Source organism: Pieris napi, chromosome 20 (assembly GCF_905475465.1).
Source record: "Pieris napi chromosome 20, ilPieNapi1.2, whole genome shotgun sequence".
Lineage (NCBI taxonomy): Eukaryota > Metazoa > Arthropoda > Insecta > Lepidoptera > Pieridae > Pieris > Pieris napi.
In genome coordinates, this window is record NC_062253.1 from 5,733,094 (window position 1) to 5,755,760 (window position 22,667).

The 22,667-nt window shown below is 31.8% G+C and overlaps 1 protein-coding gene across 1 annotated transcript in view; it reads left to right on the forward strand.

Annotated features, from left to right (window-relative positions):
- Positions 1 to 4,443: 4,443 nt before the first annotated feature.
- The window catches only part of LOC125059681 (atrial natriuretic peptide-converting enzyme), a 105,153-nt gene continuing 86,929 nt past the window's right edge, over positions 4,444 to 22,667 (forward strand). The window contains exons 1-2 of the mRNA XM_047664213.1: positions 4,444 to 4,545; positions 14,721 to 14,811. Of these exons, the coding sequence (XP_047520169.1) occupies positions 14,796 to 14,811 (16 nt within the window). The 5' untranslated portion in view covers positions 4,444 to 4,545; positions 14,721 to 14,795. The remainder of the gene's footprint in view (positions 4,546 to 14,720; positions 14,812 to 22,667) is intronic.

Below are 22,667 nucleotides of genomic sequence, written 5' to 3' on the forward strand. Positions count from 1 at the left end.
ACGAGTATGAATTATAAATTATTATAAATGGAATGAAAATGATTGCATAATATTTTAATAGATTGGCAAAGAATGTCATAGATTAAATTTGTTGTTATATAATAATAATAATAATATAGCCTTTAAATTCCGAAACTCTGTCACTTTATATATCTGAACTTTAATATATTTTCACTCCAGTATATCTCGGAGTTCGGTTTGCCTCTTGGCAAAGGCCTCCTCTAACCCTTTCCACTGTTCTCTATCTTTTGCGACTCTTCTCCAGTTGTAGCCTGCAGTTAGTTTCAGTTCGTCCTCCCATCTCTTGCGTGGTCGACCTCTTCTTCGTTTTCCGTCTCTAGGGTACCATTCCGTCACTATTTTGCTCCATTTTTCATGTGAGCTCCGTAGCATATGACTCGTCCATCTCCATTTCATTTGGTCATTTGTTGTTACCCATAAAATATTTTGTAGTATCATTAATCTGTTCATATTTAATCAATTGATTTCTATTTCAATGGTACATTAAAAAAAACTACTCAACCCGAAGATGTGAGCAGTATGAAGTGCGGCAAAGAACAAGACAAGATTTGGTTCATCGACATATGTATTCGTGTACTATTTGATATTCGCCTTAACACAAACCTTATAGGAATGGTTTGCTTGTATTCAGTTAATATGTATTCTTTTTATTTTAATCAATAAATGTATAAAAACGAATACTAAAAAATTGTTTGTTGTTACACTTATTTATAATTATAAATACATATAAAATGTTATACAAATAATAATGGCATTAATGCACTCAAACTAAAAAAAAAATTTTTTAATTTTTATATAATAGGGTTTTTATATAAATGAATTGCGGTACAGGTTTATAGCTCATATGTGATTTAATATAAATTTGAAGAAATGTATATTACGTACATTAAAGTTTTACATAATATGGAAGGAACTTATACTATTTTCCAAATTGCTTTTGAAAAGTTTACCACAATACTGTCTATTAATTAATATAGAACAACTAGCGGAGCTCACAGACGTTGTCCTGCATGATATTTCAAGCGATAAGGATATTAAACAAAGTATTAAAGTACAGATAAAGGCTGATTTATGAATCTAAACCATGCAGGGCTTCACCCAAACGCATACAAAAAAATCATTCAAATCGGTCCAGCCGTTTAAGAGGTGTTCAGTGACATACACACGAACAATATTATATATATATGTTAGCTATCCTATCTTTTAAGATAGATCAAACTGCACATGGTGTGAAAATTTGATGAATCTGTTAAGTAGTTTAGGAGTCCATAGCGGACAAACAACGTGACGCGTATATATATTAAGATAACAGACAGATGCTGGGCTCTTTAAACTTAACTTAAATTTGTCGTGAAAGAAAGCAAGTTTTCTTAGTATTAAAATTATTTCAAGTGTTAAAATAAATATCGGAGTGTCTGATGTTATGTTCATGAGTAGTTGGTTACTGAAGAAAGCGGCAGGGCATGGTTGGATCGGGGAAAGGGGCGACGGCCTAATGGATGGAGTCCGTTTTGTCAGATCGATATATTACGCTCTGTTGAGGTGCTCTTCGCGTTTTTAATGCTTACCAAGTGAAAATATTCCACATTTTTATAAGATTTTCAAATATACTACAATCTTTTACGATTGTTTAACCTTATAAGGGGCCTACTGGAGTGCGAATATATAATTATTTTCCAGATAGAGACAAAAACATATATTATATATTCTTATATATTTTATCCTTTAAACTTTGAAGTTCACTTGATTTAACTCGTTGGGTGGTAGATTTTCAGAAAATTTAGTTAAAGTTTTCTTCATTAATATTTATTGGTCTTGTTTTTCTTCTGGGACGAAGCAATAACAGTAAATCTTTATTAAAATAGCAATACATACGTTTTGTTTTTACTAATGAATAAAGTTGAGGCCCTTTTTGAGTTTCTTGGTTGTTCTTTGGAGCTCAAGTCCTATGACAAACAAACATATCGAAAAGTTGAAATAAGGTAAAAAGGTTTCGTAGGTTTGAAGAGAAAAATCAAAACAAAACAAGTGACATAGCAACATCTGTTTTACGTTAAACTGCGTGGGTGGCGTAGACACGCTACGAGCTACGGTGCTACGAGCTACGCCGTATAATCGTAGTAGGGTTGTTATGGCGCTGTTTATTGTTATGGTTACTGATACATTATAAATAATATATAAAGTTTTATAAATATGAAATTTATAAATATTCTTTGTTTAATTAACCACTTAATATGCGCTGGTAACTACTGTATTAACTCTCATTATTACACAATGCAAAATAAAATGCATTTTTCATTTTAACGAGTAGCAAATACTTTTACCTAATCAAAATTACTTAAAAGTACTAATCAAGTAAGTATAAAGAAATCATGACAAACCGAACTGGAAACAAAAACTAACAATCGATCACCCTTTTCTTAAACATTTTTAATAGTGTAAAATCAAATCACTTGCCACCATCTTTTTCTTTTTTTTTAATTGCTAGTGGGCCTACCTCCCCGGCAACTTACGCCCCGGGGCCGAGACAGCTAAGCTAAAATAAGCTTTTCAGGTATTTATTATTTATTAAAGTAAAAGTAGGAATATTTACATTGGACGAGGGTGAGGTGGTTGAGGGTTGGTTTTGCTATTTGATACAATACAATTCTTTTCCCTGAACCACCTGCATAGAGTAACCGCATCTATATGTTTAGGTCTTGTTAATTTTTCAACAGATTTTATTTTGACAGTAATGACAATATAACGGTTTCAGTGCGACGCTCAAACTTAGGCTTGAACCCCAGCAGTGCATTGCAGTCTTGAAGCAAAACATCGTGAGGATATCGTCATGCTGTAGACACGAAAAGACGACAACGTGTGTCAGGCATAGAAGACTGATCACCAATTGTCTATTAGAAAAAATCTGAGGCTTACAACCTAAAAGGTTGTAGTGCCACTGGTTTTATGTTCTCATCAGTAGACAGGGTTAAAAGGAATTTTATAAGGAAACACTATATAGAGATAACCTGTTATATATTTTAATCAAACAAATAATATTATTAATCAAAATAAAACATAAGAAAGTATACATTGAACTCCCGTGTTCTGGGACAAGGCAGGGTTGCTGGTATATAAGAATTTATATAATTAAATAAATTTACAGCTTATCTCGTTTTCTCAATCAATAAATAAGATGTTACTTTGAGATAACCTCTACGTCTTAATCCTTTGAAATAACGAACTGAATTTTATTTCAATTTTGCTAAGGAACTTATCAGATATTTTCAAGTTACAAATTACAAAAAACAAACAAACCGACTTCATGTATTGATAGTTTGAAATCCATGTTTAAAACCTTAGATCTACGACAAATATAGTGTATTAAGCAAAAGTCATTTGAACCTACTTTCTCATAAATAAAAAGAATTAGTAAAAAAAGTTGCATCAATCGTAACGTTGAAGCCGATTATATTATATACATCCGAAATCTTTATTTTTCCTTACCTTTGTCGATGCGTGTGTGTTTTTAACAACGATTGATTATAGTTTTATTACCCGAATTCCGGGTAAAAATTACGAAAATATTGTTTTTGGTATTCCTGTAAAAGTAAAGATTAACCATTTCATATAACTCTTTCGTACAAAATGTACATTTTAATATAAAAAAATTGTCAACTACGCTTTGTTAAGATATCAGGCGTATCATATATATCAACAAATAAATGTAGCTTTATCTAAATGTATAACTATATTTTAAAATGTCTTAGAAGTTTATCTTTTATTACAATCTTTACAGATATTTAAATATGTCTTTTTAATATCCGTACTACAAACGAAATTTCGGTTTGGATGTCTGTTATTTTAAAACTATAGATTAAATAATTCTTTTTAGAACTCGGTGACAAGTATAAAAAAATAAATTCCATTTCTCATTGAAATGTTAAGAAGATAATTTTGTTTACGTAAATTCGTAGCACCTTACCTCTACGCGATCCATAAGTTCACGTCCACCTATCCTTGCTAGGCGATAGATTCTACTGATTTGAAATATTTTCAACTGTTATTGTGATCTAAGTTTTCTAATATAACCTTTTTGTGAAACTCTTACCTGAAAGTACCTAATATTTGCAATAGCATATTTCCCTTTTTACCACCCAAGGTTCGAATCAGAGACTTAATGATCCATATTAGTAAGCTATTAGTATTGTAAAATAAATATAAATAGGTTTTAACAAAACTCTTGTTTAAAATTATTAATCTTAATTAAGATTTTATCTATCTTATATTATTATATAAGGCAGATTTTTGATTAAGATCTAGTTTGTAGTCTGAAGTTAGCTCGACATCGTAGAGCTTTAAAGCTTTAAATAGTGTAGCTTTGAGTGGAGGGTGGGGTAAGTTAGAAGGTAGCGGGGCGCGACGGGCCGGCTCAGACGACCGCCTACGCGTTCGGCAGCGGTCGTGTTCACGCGCACAGCACGCCACAGCGGCCGGGCCCAGCGCCCGCCGCGCCCGCTCCTTCCGCTGCTCGCTGACACTCCGGTAAGCGCGATTTATATATTTTTTTTCGTCACTCAGCGTGAACGCTCAATATAAGTAGGTAAGGTATTTTACGCAATCGACGGTTAACATTCGGCAATAATATTTGAATCGTGATGATCTAAAAACGTTAGTAAATACTTTCGAATAACTTTTTGTGTCTTAACAAATATCTTCTTCAAAACTTATTATGTAAATACATTAAGTTAATCAACCTTCTATTTTAGTAGCTTAGTAAAGATTAAATGTGAAAATACCTTTTTATTTATTTTTTAAGCTGTTGTAGTTGTATTTATTTAATGTAGTATGTTTAATATTTGTTTTAAAAGTTCGGTTCATCTTAAAAAGATATTAAACCTTTTTTATTGTAAAATTATTTTATTATACAAATAAATTCTTTTAAATTAGTTTTCAGTCGAATTAACTTTCTATTTAATTAAATGTTAAAAACATTTTTATTTATTTTTAAGTTGTTTTTATATTATGTAGTATTTTTTAATATTTGTTTTTAAATGTTCGGCGCATCTTCAATCTTCTTCAAGAAAATCAATTTAAAAGTATCACATTTAGAATATTATAATATATTATCTCTATACTTTTGACGAACTAAATAGCTATACTATATACGACGATAGGCTTTCAACAACTTTTAAGTACTTAAGTACAAAGATAATCAATAATTCCTTATCGTAAAATAATAAGAAAGCCTGATTATCAAAATATAATTTTTAAGTAATATGGTACCAGCACATGCCAACACAGCAACATTTCTTATGCCAAAATTGGTCCCTTTCTTACATCTTTAAATGTCTTATGACAAAAAGAGATGGCTGCCTCACTAAATGGGTCAAGTTCAGCAGGCATCTGGAGTAGAAATTAATCAGAGTGTCTCAAGTTTAACAATAAATATTAGGTTCGAACAGCTCGTATGATTTGTAGGCAATTTCTATGAAAATGTGATTTATTAATCGAAGGCAGACTTCAAAATTTAATTTATCGTAATGCAATTAGGCCCTTTTTGAATTGCGAGAATCGATTAGATTTTTGTGTTACATGACGTCAGGTTTACTTGCCTCAAAGCTGTAAAGGCATCCCAATCTTCGTAAGAAAATCTTAAAAGGTAATTTACCTTATTTATAAATTTTAATTTCTATTGAGGTTTGGTTTGGTTAAAATTTAATTTTCTTAACACAAAACGCAGCATGAAAGATTTGATAAGTTTAATAATCTTATTATTTCAAATGCAGATGGTGAAAAAGTTAAGAAAAAACCAAAAGTACTAACAGCGTTTAATAATATTCTGACCTAATCTGACCTTGTCAGAAATCGCGTAATTTGAAATTCTTGAAGTATTTCAAATTTCAAAACTTTCTTAAAAGAATCAATCATAATAATTAAAATTAGTTACAACGACGCGTTATTCAGTTGTGTATTCGTTAGTTAAATATCATATTAACATCTATTTAAAGTCCAGCATGAGGTAGCGTTGGGTAAGAACTATTTTGCGCATTCGATCATATTATAGGTAACTAGGTGATCAGTCTTCTTAACTATCTAAAACAAAATAATAACTTTGTTCACGAATAGCGCCTGCCCTAATCTAGGCCTATACGATATAACTACTAATAACATATGTTTCAATAAAACTCTTTAAATTATTTACAAGGACATTTTTAGATATTTAAGATCAAAGTTGCATTACAGCAGTCATGGTATCGCGAGTTCGCTTTAAAATCCGTTTAATACTGTTATTTTAATAAGTCACGCTATCTAAAACAGAGATGATAGGTAAACTAAAGTTGAAATGATACCACGTTTTGGTCAATGGTATCTCCAGTTAAACACACGTAGACATGCAAAGAACATATTCATACGTTATCCATCATTTCGTGTAATATAATAACAAATTGAGCATAAAGTATTGAAATATAGATATGATACATATCTGATAAATTTAGAAGCTTTAATAGTCGTAATCATTCCAAAACGTTACATTTTTCGTAGTTATCCCGTGTTAAAAACTGGCGTGGAAGTAGTTTAAGTAAGTAATACTGTCCGCGTACGAACATTAATAATGATCTCTGCTCTTCGACTTTTTCTTTTTAGGAAAGCAATAAAAGTTCGTCGAAAGAAAACGATTTTTCAAGTTTCTCTCCTATCCCTCGGTAATTACTTTTACAATAACATTGCATTTGAAATGATTTAAAAATAATAAAGAGTTTACATTCATGTTTTTTTTTCAATCTACTTAGATAAAGTTAGCATTCATTTCAATTTATAACATAATTTTTTGAGTTTATGTTATTGTACTTTTTTATAAAAATATTACTACGTTCACTGCAACCTATTATGTTCGTTTAGCACGAATATTGTCTCATATTATGTTATGCAATAATCTTAATATATATAAATTACGTGTCACATTGTTTGTCCGCTATGGACTCCTAAGCTACCGAACCGATATCAATCAAATTTGCACACCGTGTGCAGTTTGATCTAACTTAAAAGATAGGATACATCTCAATTTATACCCGCAATATTATTTTATTGCAAAATATTTGTTTCTTATTTAATAGTCACAATTGTAACAGATGGCGCTGTGTTGAAAGTACCAACGTTTCACATAAGCTACAATTTAATAGAATAACCACCAAAAAAGCATGGTGGTACCCATGACTGGTGTTCTCCTACCGCTTCCTTTGTATAGTTTAATACTATGTAATACAAGAAAAACCTTAGCCACAGCAACGCTTGGCCGGTCTGCTAGTAGTAATATATATTTATATGTTTCAATTTGAGTAGCGCTCCATGGGCATGTAAACGAAAGCAACTTACACAGTCTATGTGTTATCGTATTGGTGTATATATAGTTTACTATCGTAGTATTTGTGCTAAAGGACACCGAACTAGCGCGAATAAACCATAACGCGTTTTATTTGATACTGATTGCTCCACATGATCTCTAATCAAATCACAGACAAAGAAGAGCGGATATACTTCGCGTAAAAGGCGGTCAAAGTCAAAGTTTTAATTTTATAAATAAGATCATACTGAATCTAGGATATTACGCGCGCATTTGAACAATTAGGGCAAAGTTTTTATAGTAAAAGCATTGAGCAAAGCAGTTTTGTACTCCATATCCGATTTCATTTCATTAAAAGTTTGTATAAATGGACTCTTCAGGTACCCTTGAAGTTACGCGCTACGTTCCGTCTCTTCTTTTCTATTTTCTAACGACTTGCGGAATCACATTTAAACCGAACATCGTTGTGTTATCCATTCTAGCCCCAGCTACTTCATAAGAGTAAATTGGTGTCATAAAGGACAAAATAAATTCAATTGTATTGAACTGTGTCGATATCAAACTCGCGATGATAAATCATTGTTTACGAGCAATTATTGGGAACAGGGGCAGGTGCGAGCCTACAAATATGTTTGAATTGCGGTCAGTGTTTATGTTGTTTTTTCATTATGCTTTTATGGATTGAAGTTTCAATACGAGGATAACTTAAATGGAGTGTACCTATACAAAAACTTAAAAATTAACTAGCTCAAATAAGCGTGCCATTCTTAAGCCTAAATCTTACGTTTAATCAAGATGCTATTTTTAAATTTCAGAAATAATTGGTTTTTGAGATAATAGGCGTATTTAGGGCCAAAATAAAAGTATATTTTTGTATGTTTGTAACGAAGCTCTAAATCTTTTGGATTTCAACATTTACCATTAGAATTATACATTGTTTTACATAAGGCTGACATGAGCAGTGTTGGCCTAGTGGCTTCAGCGTGCTACTTTCATACCTGAGGTCGTAGGTTCGATCCCCGGCTATGCACCAATGGACATTCTTTCTATGTGCGCATTTAACATTTGCTCGAACGGTGAAGGAAAACATCGTGAGGAAACCGACATGTCTTAGACCCAAAAAGTCGACGGCGTGTGTCAGGCACTGGAGGCTGATCACCTACTTGCCTATTAGATTTAAAAATGATCATGAAACAGATTCAGGAATCTGAGGCCATGTTCTAAAGAGGTTGTAGCACCACTGATTTATTTATTTACATAAGGCTATATTTATATCCGAATGATTAAAACCAATACCCGACGTCTGACCAAAAATATTTGAATCCCGTTGATCACATACCAGAGCGGTCTCACACAACCTATTTACACACCGCGACCCGACAATCATATACAGCGAAAGAATTACACAATATTTGGTTACCAGATTTATGGTAAACCTTCTATATTAATAGCCTTAACAAAAAAATAATATTACCTTTAAGTAAAACGCAACAAACATCTAAATAGAGGAGAAATACATTACGTCATTAAAGCCGTACAGAAATATGTTGTGTATAAGGTAGGTAGTAGTAAACCACTCCTTATATGGAAATTGATTTTACAACAAACTCCCAAGCAAAATTAGAGAATTATCACTAAATAAATTCAAAGCCCTCGTTAAACGAAAATTAATCAATAAAGCTTTTTATAAGTTTGAGGAATACTTAAATGATCCTAATCCTTGGGATTGATTTGCTCCAGTTCAAACAATTTGTATGACAATACTTGGCGATTAAAAAGAGTGGTGGAAAGTTTCTTGCAAGTTCTTCTTACCCGCTTACGCCCTTGACTTGCGAACTGGTAGTAAATGTGAATTTACAATTAATTTAACTTCTTTCTGACAATTCATAAGTGTACTTGTACCTACATGAATAAAGATGTTTTGAGTTTGAGTTGAGTGTGAGTATTAACGTTTTTTTTTTCTAAAGAAAAAATTAAAAAAAAATTCACATCCGGAACAGGTGGCTACTGGTATATGACTATACAGATATGTATCAGTTCTATAGCCTATGTAGGAAAATGATTATGTTCAATGTGCTTGCTTCTGTTCTTAAGAATCTTAAAGCGTGCACGTGCCATAATAGCTCATTTCACTCATTCTGTTGTTTACGAATTCAGGTAGAAAATTCGACCTTAGTTGGATGGTCGAGACGGAGTAGGGAATAAATAGTACCTGTGGCACATGCGCACGAGTATTCTTCGAACTTTGACACTTCAAACCACCAGTACCACTGTACAGTTGCTTTAAATTCAGTGAAGTGAATGAGGTGGATTATAGTGAATCAAGTGATTAACTTCCTACCTTTGATTACTTGTGAAAAAGTTTAAGTATACTTTAATTATTATATTATTGTTCTTTTTTAAGTATACAGTAATTATTTTTATGTACTCTTTAGACTACAACTCTTTAATTAGTTTTGGTTTTATGGTCATTGAATTTATATTTTAAGTTTTCGAGAGCTTAAAAAATTAAATTAATATGATTAAGTGGATGAAATATAAAGCATCTGTTTGCATATATGCAGAATACCTCAAACTAAAAGACCATTGACGTAACTGTCTCAGCCCCAAGTTCAGCTGGTTCAGCGTCCGGATAACGACCGCTGTCTATGCTCGGGTCTCATCCCGGTTATAGCTTACCCGGATTATATTGCAGCTGTTTCATATAGTTTACTTATCACTAAACGGTTGACCGTATTTTGGTCTTTTTAAATAAATATTTTATTATTTTCTCTTATTAAAAACAGTTAATTTGTCAGAAGATCAGGTCCATCGTGACCGCGATGATTTGTGCTTTGTTTTATGCATTCGATGTGTGCTTTTTTGTCCAATTTCTGTATGTAGACTGATTTTGATGAATCTATCAAATTATTAAACTTAATTGCGTTTATGGAAATACGAAGAATTCGACATCCAAAAATCTAAATATATTGTTTCCTTTGAATTATTTTCCATGTTTTAGTGCATTTTAATATCAAATATCTGCTAATAATAATACATATTTCTTTAATTATAAGGTTATACGTGTGTAAGCAGGCCAAAAAAATTAATGAATACTTAAATTGTGACTTGATTCGTAAACACGTTTTAATTCGTTCAAATTATATTTATATTTTAATTAAACAAATTTCATAAAAACCACAAATCTAAATGATAATTAAGAATTCCATAAACCGCCTACTCTATTAAAATGTCCTATAAGTATGTCTGTTTATGGTAGAGTGACTAAATACTTAATATTTTAATCTCATTTTATTTCCTTGTACTTTGTCTAGTACTTAAGCGAAAATTTATAAAGTGCGAGCTTTGTGACTGAGCTTTTAGGACTAAAAGTTAGTGACGAACAACCGAGTAACTCAATTATGCTTAAAGTGACAATTCAATAATTCTGTCTACGAGCATTTTACACTCGCTCGTACGGTGAACATCGTCAGGAAACCGGTTTAAAAAAAAGTTAAAGTCAGACAGGCACATAATGCTGATCATCTACTTGCCTATTAGAAAATACAGACGAACGAAACAGATATAGAAATCTGAGGCCCAGACCTTAAATGTTGTAATGCCACAGAATTTTTAAGAACGCGCTCTCAGATACAAATTCGAATATTATTTTTGTAAAATCCCTAAAGTTTCGATCAAAATTATTGTGATGAATAATGTAATCACACTGTGTCTACATACTGTAATTATAGTTAGTAACGCAATGAGTGGTTAATCCAGAAACAATAAATCTTTCTCTGCCATTCACAATAGTACAAGGGTCGCGTTGACCCGAAGGTCAATTATCAACATCGTCATCTTGTTCTAACTGAGGATTTGTCGTGTTTAATGTCTTGGAATCATATAATTTCAATAGAACCTTTTGGCTGATGATATAAAACGATATACGTATTAAGTAGCACAAAAAAAAACTGATAAGCTCGACTCAGTAGATAAATAAGGGTGTTCTACTGCTCAAGTCAAAGTAACTTCGCGTTAAATTGATTCGTTCGAAATAGGTTAACTGCCTAATTATAAGAAACATTTTTAGTAAACAACTCGCTGTAACAGATAAAATCTACTTGAAACATTTATTGGTATGAACAAATTTCAACTAAGTAAATAAATAACGGAAAAACAATAAGTAACCTTAAAATATAATAACTAAAATATATTATTAACATCCCCCTTTTGAATAGCTAGACTAAATCTTTGTCCGAGGTAGCTGCCAGCTCTTCAGTCTCCTGTGATGTCGACTAACATTTTTTTCTATTTCCTTAAAAAGCCTTATAGTGCTAGGACGCCATGGACCAAGGATCTCAACACCGAATGGGACATAATCATATCGGAGCCTGTATTTGTATACTGTAACTTTTTCAGCAGCTTCACAAGCCGCACCAGCTCTGATTGGTTCCATGTAGATGGGAAAAGTCTAAAATATGAAATATACTTAAAACACAATATCCTACTATTATTATAAAAAAAAAGAATAATTACTGTAAATGGTTGCACAGGCCCGAGTCATCATGCCTTATAGCGTAAAAATACGACCTCCGACATCATTAGCACTCGGGCTGGTAGTGGCAGCATTTTAAATGCAATGGCAAGCAGATTGTCTTGTGAAGAGGCAACTCATTTGTAAAATGTCTGTACTTAAATAGTTTATAGGTTTTTGTCCACATATATTTTTTTACTAACATTCAAACGTAATGGTCGTTGACTGATGTTTTTGAATTAAATAAATGTTACGTAACTAATGGAAACATGTGATACATTCTGTTGTTGTTATTCAGTTCATCAGTTTAAATGTAGAAAGTTTAATAAGATCTATCAAATAGTAATTAATGTTTGGCATCTAATTAATATTATGTTAAGATTTGTCTCTGTTTGTATAGTGTAACTCAAAGGTGTCTAATTGTAACTCTAATATCATATTAACACTCTTGTAACGTGAGAGCACTTTAGATATTGCAATATTAATAAAAATACAAGATTATTAATGATTAGGTATTATTTGTATGGTTATAATAATAAAAAATCTACTATTACTACACTTATTGCAGGACAATAAAATCAATTTTTATTCCAAAATTGTATTTTGCTTCTACAATTACATTGAATGCATATTTTTTTACTACATGTAATAAGTATTATTTTCTCGAGAAAAAATGTCGAGAACTTTTAATGAGTCGCGAGTTTCTAATTAAAAGGGTTCGTTTACTACAGGATTTATGGTCACAAACGTCTACAAAGCATGTGTGGATGCCCGGACTAATTATGTGAAATGGGTAGAAAGTAACTCTTCTTTAGTAAATGAGATTATTGAATCTCTCTTATACAAGGAATAAATTCTTGGCTTTAAAAACTGCAATTATTTCTCTCTCTGTCGAAGAGTAAGAAACCCCCTATTATTTATATTTTCGATTTAAACTTATCTTTAATGATTGCAGTAACTGTTAGGAGATGTAGAATTTCAGTTAGTTTTTTTTACAATAAATATTATTATATTAGAGAAATTCTATTATTAGTGTTTTATTATAAATGTAATGTAACTAATGGCAACATGGGATGTGATTTTTTTAAGCTATTGCATAGATTTTATCGTGGGTTTAGAGCGCGGCGACCAAATCAATAAATTCCGTAACGAAAATTAACCTAACACACTATGACTTAATATAGGTGCGGCCAATACGCGTTAGAGCGGGACAGAACGCATACTGTCCGTCTCACATCGGACTGGCGTGATCGGTGTCGTAGAGGTAGATTTAATTAATATAAAAAAACTGCATAAATAAAAAATAAATAATTATAATTCCATAAGTTGATAAAAGTCCCCGAGTGCCATACGTTTTTTTTATTAGAGAAATTATAAGGAAATTAATTAATAGTTAAATTTATAACTTTGAAGAAGAAAATCTCTCAAAGTAAAAAGATTCCGATACCAAAATATGCTGTTACAGACAGCGCGGAAATGAAATCGTCGGCCTATTTACTGACGGCAACAATTCACCTTATTTTCTTCTAAATTTAATTTAGCTTCATTCAAGTGTATTCGTTGCCCCAGAAAATAAAATTTCCAATGGATATTCTAAAGATTCCGAGTGAACCTATGGTTACAATGTACTCATTGTAGTAGGTAGTACATTGGAATTTATATTAAACAAGCTGGCTTCTTGGAATCTGCACTTCTGGAACTGCTGTTCATATAAACTTTTTATAAGAGCCAGACAAGCTGTCATTAAGGCTTTTAAGCCGTCTTTCATGCACATATTTACTTTAATCCGATAAATCTAGAAGTATTACAATTGACATGAGCCGCGGCAAAATATTTTATGCGCTATCTATACTAAAAAACTGTTTACTAAAACATTTCCTCTTTAATAAATGTACAGAAAGATGATCCACTTTTGATATACAAAATGCGGTTGTGCAATCTTCAAACGAACATACATCTCTTGTGAGTCGACCAAAAATTAATTATATCTTTTTTTTTTCTTCGGTTATTTGCAATCAGCCCCAAGGCTATGAGCGAATTTTTTCTGTGGTGCTGTCGAACTATATCTAATATATAAGATTCTCGTGTCATCATTCGTTCCCATACTCCTACGAAACGGCTCGACCGATTCTTATAAAATTAATGGGGCAGCTAGTTGTTCATAAAGATAAAAAGGTGCTTCCACATTTCAAACCAGAAGGGTATTTCGCTATCGTGGCAGACCGAATGATAGGCAAAGGCTTACAACATTTGCTATTATATCTCGGTATAACTAAACACCATAGATATAAATAGCGAATAGCTTATACATTAAATGTACCCCTTCCAACGTGACCTCATATAAGAAGCCAGCTTTCGCCAGACATTATTTTTTACATTATGAACTTCTGAATCGTTTCAAGTTATAATTAACAAATTGTAAATTAAACAAGAGGAAAAGTTTATAACAATACAAAATAAGTGTGTATTGTTTCCTTTGTAATCGTTGTTTAGGGTTTCCTTTGACACTTATTTTTAATAAGTATTGTTTATATTTTAATGACTCGTATTCAAAAGTCTTTAGTTGTAAGGTATCGGTCGACGTAAAATAACGCGTAGAACGTGCACGCGAGTTTTTGAAACAGTTCTGAATTCAATACTTCTATATAGTTAATAGTTTTTTATAGCATTGTCTTTGATTAACATAACCTTTACACATTTAAAGAAAAAACTTTTTAACCGGATTAAAGTTATGCATTATTATAAATTTACAATTATTTAACATAATTTTAAATTTATAATAATACATAACTTTAATCCGAGAATTTTTTTTTATCTAACAGTTTTTTATAACAAATTGAAATTCCTAACTTATTTTCACAGGTTTAACAAAAGCACATCGCGGCCATTGGATTTGACTCTGTCGTCAATAGATGACATCTTCGCGACCACGACAAGATGGCATCGTTTAAAGGTAATTTAAACTTCCACACACTTTCCACCACCATACAATAGTAATGCATAATAATGATTTTGAACATAATGAGGATAGTAGGCGATACAAGTATATAATAAACTATTTTCCTCTTACTACCTACTATGTAGTATTTCTAAATTAGTTCGAGTTAGGATCGCCGAAGCATACCGGTGGTGTGTAAGTGTCCATGACCATAGGTATCACTTAAGGTTAGATAATCTTAACGTAATGTTTTGTTCTGCAGAACAAAATATCTTTTCAATGTAAAAATTCAGTTGCGCTACAACCCTTTAGGTTTGGACCTCACATTAACGTATCTGTTTCGTTATCATTTGTTCACGCCATCGACTTTTTGAGTCCAAGGTATCGGTTTTCTTCACTGTACAGTGTATACTTGCTCGTGTTGAATGCGCACATAGACAAAAAGTGCATTGGTGCATAGTCGAGGATCAGTCCTACCACCTCAGGGATGAATGTCAATGATAAATCTACTCATGTTATTTGCTTGAAACCTTAACTCTCTTCACACCAACCAGTCAACGTTTTCCATAAAACAAATATTATGGCCGGTGATGATGTATAGCTGTTCTGTTTTTAAAAATGGAATGTTTATTTAGTAAAACATATTGATAATTTTTAGCATAAATGTCACCAACACAAGGTAAATTACGAGGTTCAGCTAAATACTAAATAGTTTGTCATAAGTCGGGTATCTGGTCGTCACAGCGGCACAACTGCACAAATCGGCTTAAGTAGAAGTATTTCATTTTGGCACGTCTTGCTTATAGAACCTAGCCTATGAATATTGTATTATGAACTGTATGAAGAGTACTATGAATATTTAAAATATATTTGCACATGACAAACGTTTTGGTGCAATTTTATGCTTTTACTTTGTGGGCTTACGTCTATTTTGAGTATTCCAAATTTGAAAATCTATTTTTTAACACATGAAAACATTGACTGTAAAAGGCGAAACGTGGCGATATTAGAACAAATAATACTTTAATAATTGTAAAAACTGTTACAAGTTAGACAAATGAATTTATGAATAGGTTGTAGTGAACAAAGGGTATAATAATTTTTACATTTTTAGTTTGTGTAAATTATAAAATATATTTTGATATATAACAATAAAATAGCTATCAGTTATAATTAACATGTATATTAAAATAACTAATGATATATAAAGCTGTATAGACGAAATAGACATAGAAATTACAATGTGGTCTTCAAACTAAATTATTTCGATTAGAGTTAAACAGACAAATTAATCGAATTAACTGCGACCAAGTGATCTAAAACGATTTTCTTCGCCCAACTTTATGACTCACTTGTTAAGTTCTCTCACAAACTTTGTAAGTATTTCGTCAAATAATAAAATAAGTTTTAATCTCCTATAAATTGTCTGGATGTTAGTGTTTAGGACAGGACATTAGCGTAAAGTCTTGGAACCTATAATTAAAACATAGTTTACATAGCTAGTTAGTTTATTCTTAAACTAGGTAAAAATTGATAAAGGGATATCTGGAGAATGTGGCACACGTATCCGTTTCATAATTTATCTTCATATACAATCAAACCAATAATATGCAGTGCTGATATTTCAAATATCTTTGCGCTTAACGCACTTAGACAGAGACTGAAAAATGTGAATTAAAAACATCTTAATGATTTGTTATAATTAAGAAGATTAAGCAAAGAAAATAAATGTGAAACTGAAATTATCTAACGCTCAGAAGCTCGCTCTCTAGAGCGTATAATAAGTCTTCTAAGTAATATATTTCTAATATGACTTCTAAAGCAAAAGCAAAAGGGGCTGCTAAAACATTGCTCATGCAACTCGGCAAAATCTCGTGAAAGCACTGATGTCTATAGATCTTTAATGCTTGAGCAATTATAATAATGCTAAAAGGCAACGCAGATTTGAGCCAGCGTTATTTGACTTAGCCACATGTCTAGATGCAAGTTGGCTGCGAGCCATCCGATGTAGATATTGAATATTTGTGACACGTGTAGCGTCATCTTCGTACTGTTCCCCTAAGGTTTGCTCGGTTCAATTCACAGATATTTTCTCGATATTTCACTGACGGAATCTAGTTGAAAACTATGACTTCATTTTCCATTTATGAATATCCATCTGTGTGTTTTGATGCGGTTATATATACAGTATTTGTTTGGCTTTAAAACTTAATAGACGCCCTGAGAACAAGCCTATGATATTTGTTTCTTTTTCGAAAACATTTGTGACACATAATTACTAGTATAATTTATATAAATTACACTGCAATGCACATCGGTATATCTTAAATACTAAGTGTTAAAAAAATACAACTGATTGAATGTAACATAATATATTTGAACACCAAAATCTGTCTAGAATATTAGAAAACATTTTAGTTGCTTGGCCAGGTCCTCTATTATATCTGAGAGTATATAAGCAAATACATATCTTGTGAACGGTGCAAATCCGCTACGAATTAATACCCTGCTAATTAAGGATTTAAAAAACATAGATTTCATTTTCTGTTTTCTTGGAACTATGGCCGATTATGTTTTCTAAATGGGTTTAGTCTGAATTATTAAAACTATAATGCTTTGGCAATTTATAAGTCATAACATGTGGTTTTTAGGCTGTGTTTGCGTTAGACATACACTATGTTTAGACATATGCAAATGTCTTAATGTCTTTTGGGTTCAATGTTTTATGATCCCTTAATGGGATTCAATACATGAATGAGTGACAACGTCCTTCACTTGAAACTCCTTCGAACACAATAGAAAACCAATACCTTATGCTGACATGAAACGTAATGTGGAAGCTTTTAAAAATATTGTCGAACTCAAGTCAAGCTTACCTCATTGAATACTGAAAATGGCAAAAGATTTTAGTAAACTTCTTGAAGGTTTCAAAGCTCTTGAGTATGTGCTTACTCTGATACTAAAGCCATACATATACATATATCATATACACATTTTTAAATACAGAGTGATATGGTAAATAAAAAAAAAAAAGAAATATTATGTAAATATAACACTGTTTGTAAAAGAAGTCTGTATTCATTATTAAATTTACATGTATCACTGATAATTTTATTTTGTAGGCTAGGCATTCTGTGCCTACACATGACCACTTTCGGTGTAAGACACGCCGTTTTCTTTTACCGTTCAAGGTGTATCTTCTAGGACAAATCCAGAACAAGTTTGAGTTCGTACCCTTAGGCTATGTTCAGATGGCAAAAACTTGACGCGCGTTTTCAAATCGCGCGACTAGACATTGTGGTATTTTCATACAACTGTTCACATGAGCGCGCGTTAACGCGCGTCAACGCGGCGCTCAGAGAAAAAGTCTCTAGACGCAGGTGATCGCGCGTTGACGCGCGCTTTGATATTAATGTAATGTCCGTTTGCTGTTCAGATGAGCGCGCGCTTTCATCGCGATCGCATGTAATTTTGTTAATTTTCGTAATTATATTTTGTTCTTGCATTTAAAATGAGTGAAATTGAAGATATTGACATCGACTTACTAATCGATGAAGTAGAAAAAAGGCCAGCAAGTTTGAATATAGCAAATTTGTATAAAAAATATAATATAATTTGTATTTTTTTTTCAAAATTGGATGAACCCAATGTGTACGTTTTCTTTTTCTATATTTTTCTTTATTATATAACCACAAAATAATAGCCTCTTCCACGTCCATTTTCTACGTTCTACCGAACTAGACTGACGAGTAATCTCGCAACGCGCGTTAGCGCTCATCATCTGAACGCTCTTCGAATTTGATCGCGCGTTGACGCGCGTTAACGCGCGTTACATGTGAACATAGCCTTAGTCGCTAAGCAAACAAATTTCAATTACAATACTGTCAAAATTAATAGCGATTCAGCAGAATTGTTTTTCTAATTACAAAATTTATTCTAATTGCAAATTACTTGACAACATGTTCATATCGAGTCTATAATACTGTATTGTTAACAAATTAACAATGCTATGTTGAACACGCTTTAGACGCCTGTTACACGTTTGGACAAATTATTACAACATTCTATCAGATTTTCTTTTGCAGCGTGGTGAATTTGCCTACTGATATCTGTATATTATATTCTAAAATGACAGTTAAATTTAATTATCCTTTCAAGAGCTGTCAAACCATATCCTCTTTAAGAAATTTGACATATATGACAACGGCCAAAACGTTAATGTGTCTTGAGTCACGAGTTGGTATGCGGACCGGAATTCCCTTTTATTTATTGTGTTTCCTCGTTATGTCAAAATGATGACCTCTACGAAAAAAAAATTTATAACAAAAAGCGGATCGACTTGTTGTTTTTAAAGACTATTAGATTGCTCATTTATTTCTCAACCTCTCATGCCCTACACACCTTTACTTTCATATAATTGGTATGGTAATGCTCAATTTCTCATAGAAAATCGTATAAAAAGTTTGAAATTAAAATCATAGCAAATGTTGAGTAAACAGTGCTATTGCACAAAATATGATAAGCATAAAAATGACAATGTCAAGCAAATGTCAAATCCAGTATGTGGTTAATATTACACGCCTGACGAAAATTATAATAATTTTTAATTAAAAATCATTATTTATTCATACTAATATTATTAGTTATTTTGTTTGTTTGTAACATATAAACTCCAAAACTGGCAACATTAAAAAAATCAGTATACTGTATTTATTTACAAAATATTATACAAAACTGCTACTAACACTACTGTAAAAATCATTCTACATATTTTGTACGCTTTTGTACGTTAGGGAAGAAACGCGAGATAATCGTCGCTAATCGTGAAATCTTCACGCACGCGATTATCAACTTTGCGTCACCCGATTACATAGCGCTCTTGTTTAATTTCGAGTGATTTAAACAATTCATTATGGTTCCCTCATTGTGATGAAATGTAAATACATCAAAGTGATTATCCTAACGTGTATGCGTAAACATAAGGAGATGTTACAAAATAATTGTAGATTGTATTAATTAAAATTGTGATTCACGCGAGTTATTTAAAATAATTACCAAAATAAATTCGTTCAATACAAACTAATTTTACTGTTAGACCATAACCCTTATGTTTTTTAACAATTATTGTTTCGCTGGGAATTTATGTCATAACCAATGCAACTGAGGCGGTGTAAAATTCCTATAACAATTACTAGGAAAAATACATTTAAATTCTCAAATTAATTAATGGCCAAAATATAAGTGTTTCCCAAACTATGTAAAGGCTTATGAGGTTTTAGCAAAGGTAAGAGGTGAAAACACCTCTCATAAATCCTACATTGTCATTAAAACTAAATTAATGTTCCGTTTTACGGCATATTTATGGCAGGTAAAGAATTTTCGGACGATCGACTCAAATATTTACTTTATTAAATCATTGTGAAAAATTCTTCTATTTTTACTAGCCGTTATCACATTTGTACAAATCTTTTTTATTAAAAATATTGTCGCTTTTACTAGAAGTATTCAACTTGCTCAAGTATCCGTCATTGAGTCAAAGTGGGACCAATTTTTGTAATAAAACTTCTCTGTAAAATTTTAAGTATTCATAATATTCAATGGGGACGACTAGAATCGTGTTTTAAGAGCAAAACCACGTATATTATCTGTTGATCATTGGTAATACTGGACAATTATGATTAAATAACTTTTTTGTCTTGTCCTTCTCAAATATGTGTAAGATAGATGTGTAAAATCACAAACAGATTTTAACTAGTTTGGAAACACACATTCTTTCGATAAAGGAGAATATATAACCTCACTCACCTTAAAAAAACAATTCTTTTTTTAATACATGTCTATACTGAGACTTCATAGAAAATTACGATCTTACTTAAGACTAATAAGTTATAAGTCTAACCTAATTTACTAATAAGGATATTTAACATAAGAAAGTGTCCAATAACACTACTTACAGTCTCTAATAAAATAAGACACTCTGTTCTTGTGTTATTTTTTTCACTTACCACTGTGTAGCTTAAGACTAACGTGCACTAATACTAGTGAAGTTAAATGGTTAAGTCCATTTCAGTCATCTCACTAGGCCCGTGGTATAAAGGAGTTGAATAGCATCGACATTCATGTGATGGTGAAGCCTATGTTCGTGGGCTCCAGCAGCCTTTTTATTATTGTGGCGACGTCCACTACATTAAGGTCCCGATGGAGGTCGTTATTGCGAAAAAAAACAACTGAATTAATTTAAATTTTATTTAAATAATTAAACAATTCGGTTGTTCGGAAGTTATGCGTCTTTTAAAATATTTTTTTCCAACATCGCAATAATGTTGCGATGTAAGAAAATTACCTTCTTACCTTGAAATATTATATTCCCGTTAGAGAAGTGATGTAAAGTGGTGCAAAATTTCCATAGTGCTCATGTAATGTATCAGAAATATTATGAATTGAAAAGTGTGCAGAAAGCTTGCTATTGACCTTAACATCTTATGCGTTACTGGGTCAAGATTATAAGCGCATTTTTTCTAAGACGTACTTTATTTAGAATGTCTTAAATTGAGAGAAATAATACAAATTTAGTTCTACTTATATATTGTTATAAACGAATGTTTTAAGAGTATTGTAAACAGTAGTTTATAATATATTCTTGCTTCCTTTACAGAGTGTTTCTCTATTCACTATAGTAATATACTTTATTATTTGTGATTCATGACATGTCGAAGAAGACGAGTCTAAGCAACAGGAAGCGGAGACAACAATAAACATACACGTGTAGTGTATCTATATTCAATTATAAGTCAAGTCAAGTCAATTCAAAAATCATTTTTTCATATAGATATCACAATGTACACTTATAAACGTCAAAAAAGAAATATACATTGAATGCTTCTAATTTTACATTTACAGCCAGTTCCAAACTCAAGGGCATAGAACGGAATAGAAGAACTGGCAATAAACTTTCCGCCACTCATTTTAATCGCCAGGTTTTTTTTAACGTTTGTAAGCAACTGCAACCATTACACCACGTTCCACATGACATCTTAAGTAATAAATAATAATAAAATAAATTAAAAACAAAGATCTGTCCTCTATCAGCAGGAGGCATGGTGAAATAGCACGCACTTACATTCGCGTGGGAGAGTATAACAAAAGTAATACTTATATGACAAATATATATGTATGATAATTTTACTTTATGATCTTTGATCTCTGTGAAATATTCTTTCAATGCGTACACTCGCATTCGTTTTCTTTTTTGTTATTTGTTTCATTTAATAATAAAGAAACAAGTCGAATGCATATGCTAGATGATGAATAAATTGTTGTTATCACATTAATTAGTGGTAATACAAAATAGACCTATACACATAAACAACAAACTAATATCGGATCTAAGTCAATTAACCCGCTGTCTCATTATGGGGGAACTTCACTGATAATGTAGATACACGATACTATAGTTCATGTTTATTTTGGCTTCTCAAATCTATGGAAAGACGATGAATTAATATATAACTAAAAATTAATATATTGATTTCATTTGTACTTAAATATACGGTCAATATAGCATGTTTAGCCAACATATGTAAATACATAAGTAAAAAAAAACTATAGTACGGGAGGTAGCAACGTTTGAAAAAAAAGAATTTTAGGTCAGCTGATTTTGTGATATGTCTTCCTTCTTGCACTTCCGGTTAGAGTCTGGGCAATCTGGCTGGCGGTAGTGGTTGCGTTCATCAGTGCGCATCCTATCTGTCCAGGTAAAAATCCTGGATTTTAAAAGCATTTTAAGAAGCGTAATTTTTAATTTTTCGTTTTTAAATACGTCTACCTGACATACTTTTTTTATTGCCAGACATTTTTCACGTTGCTAACTA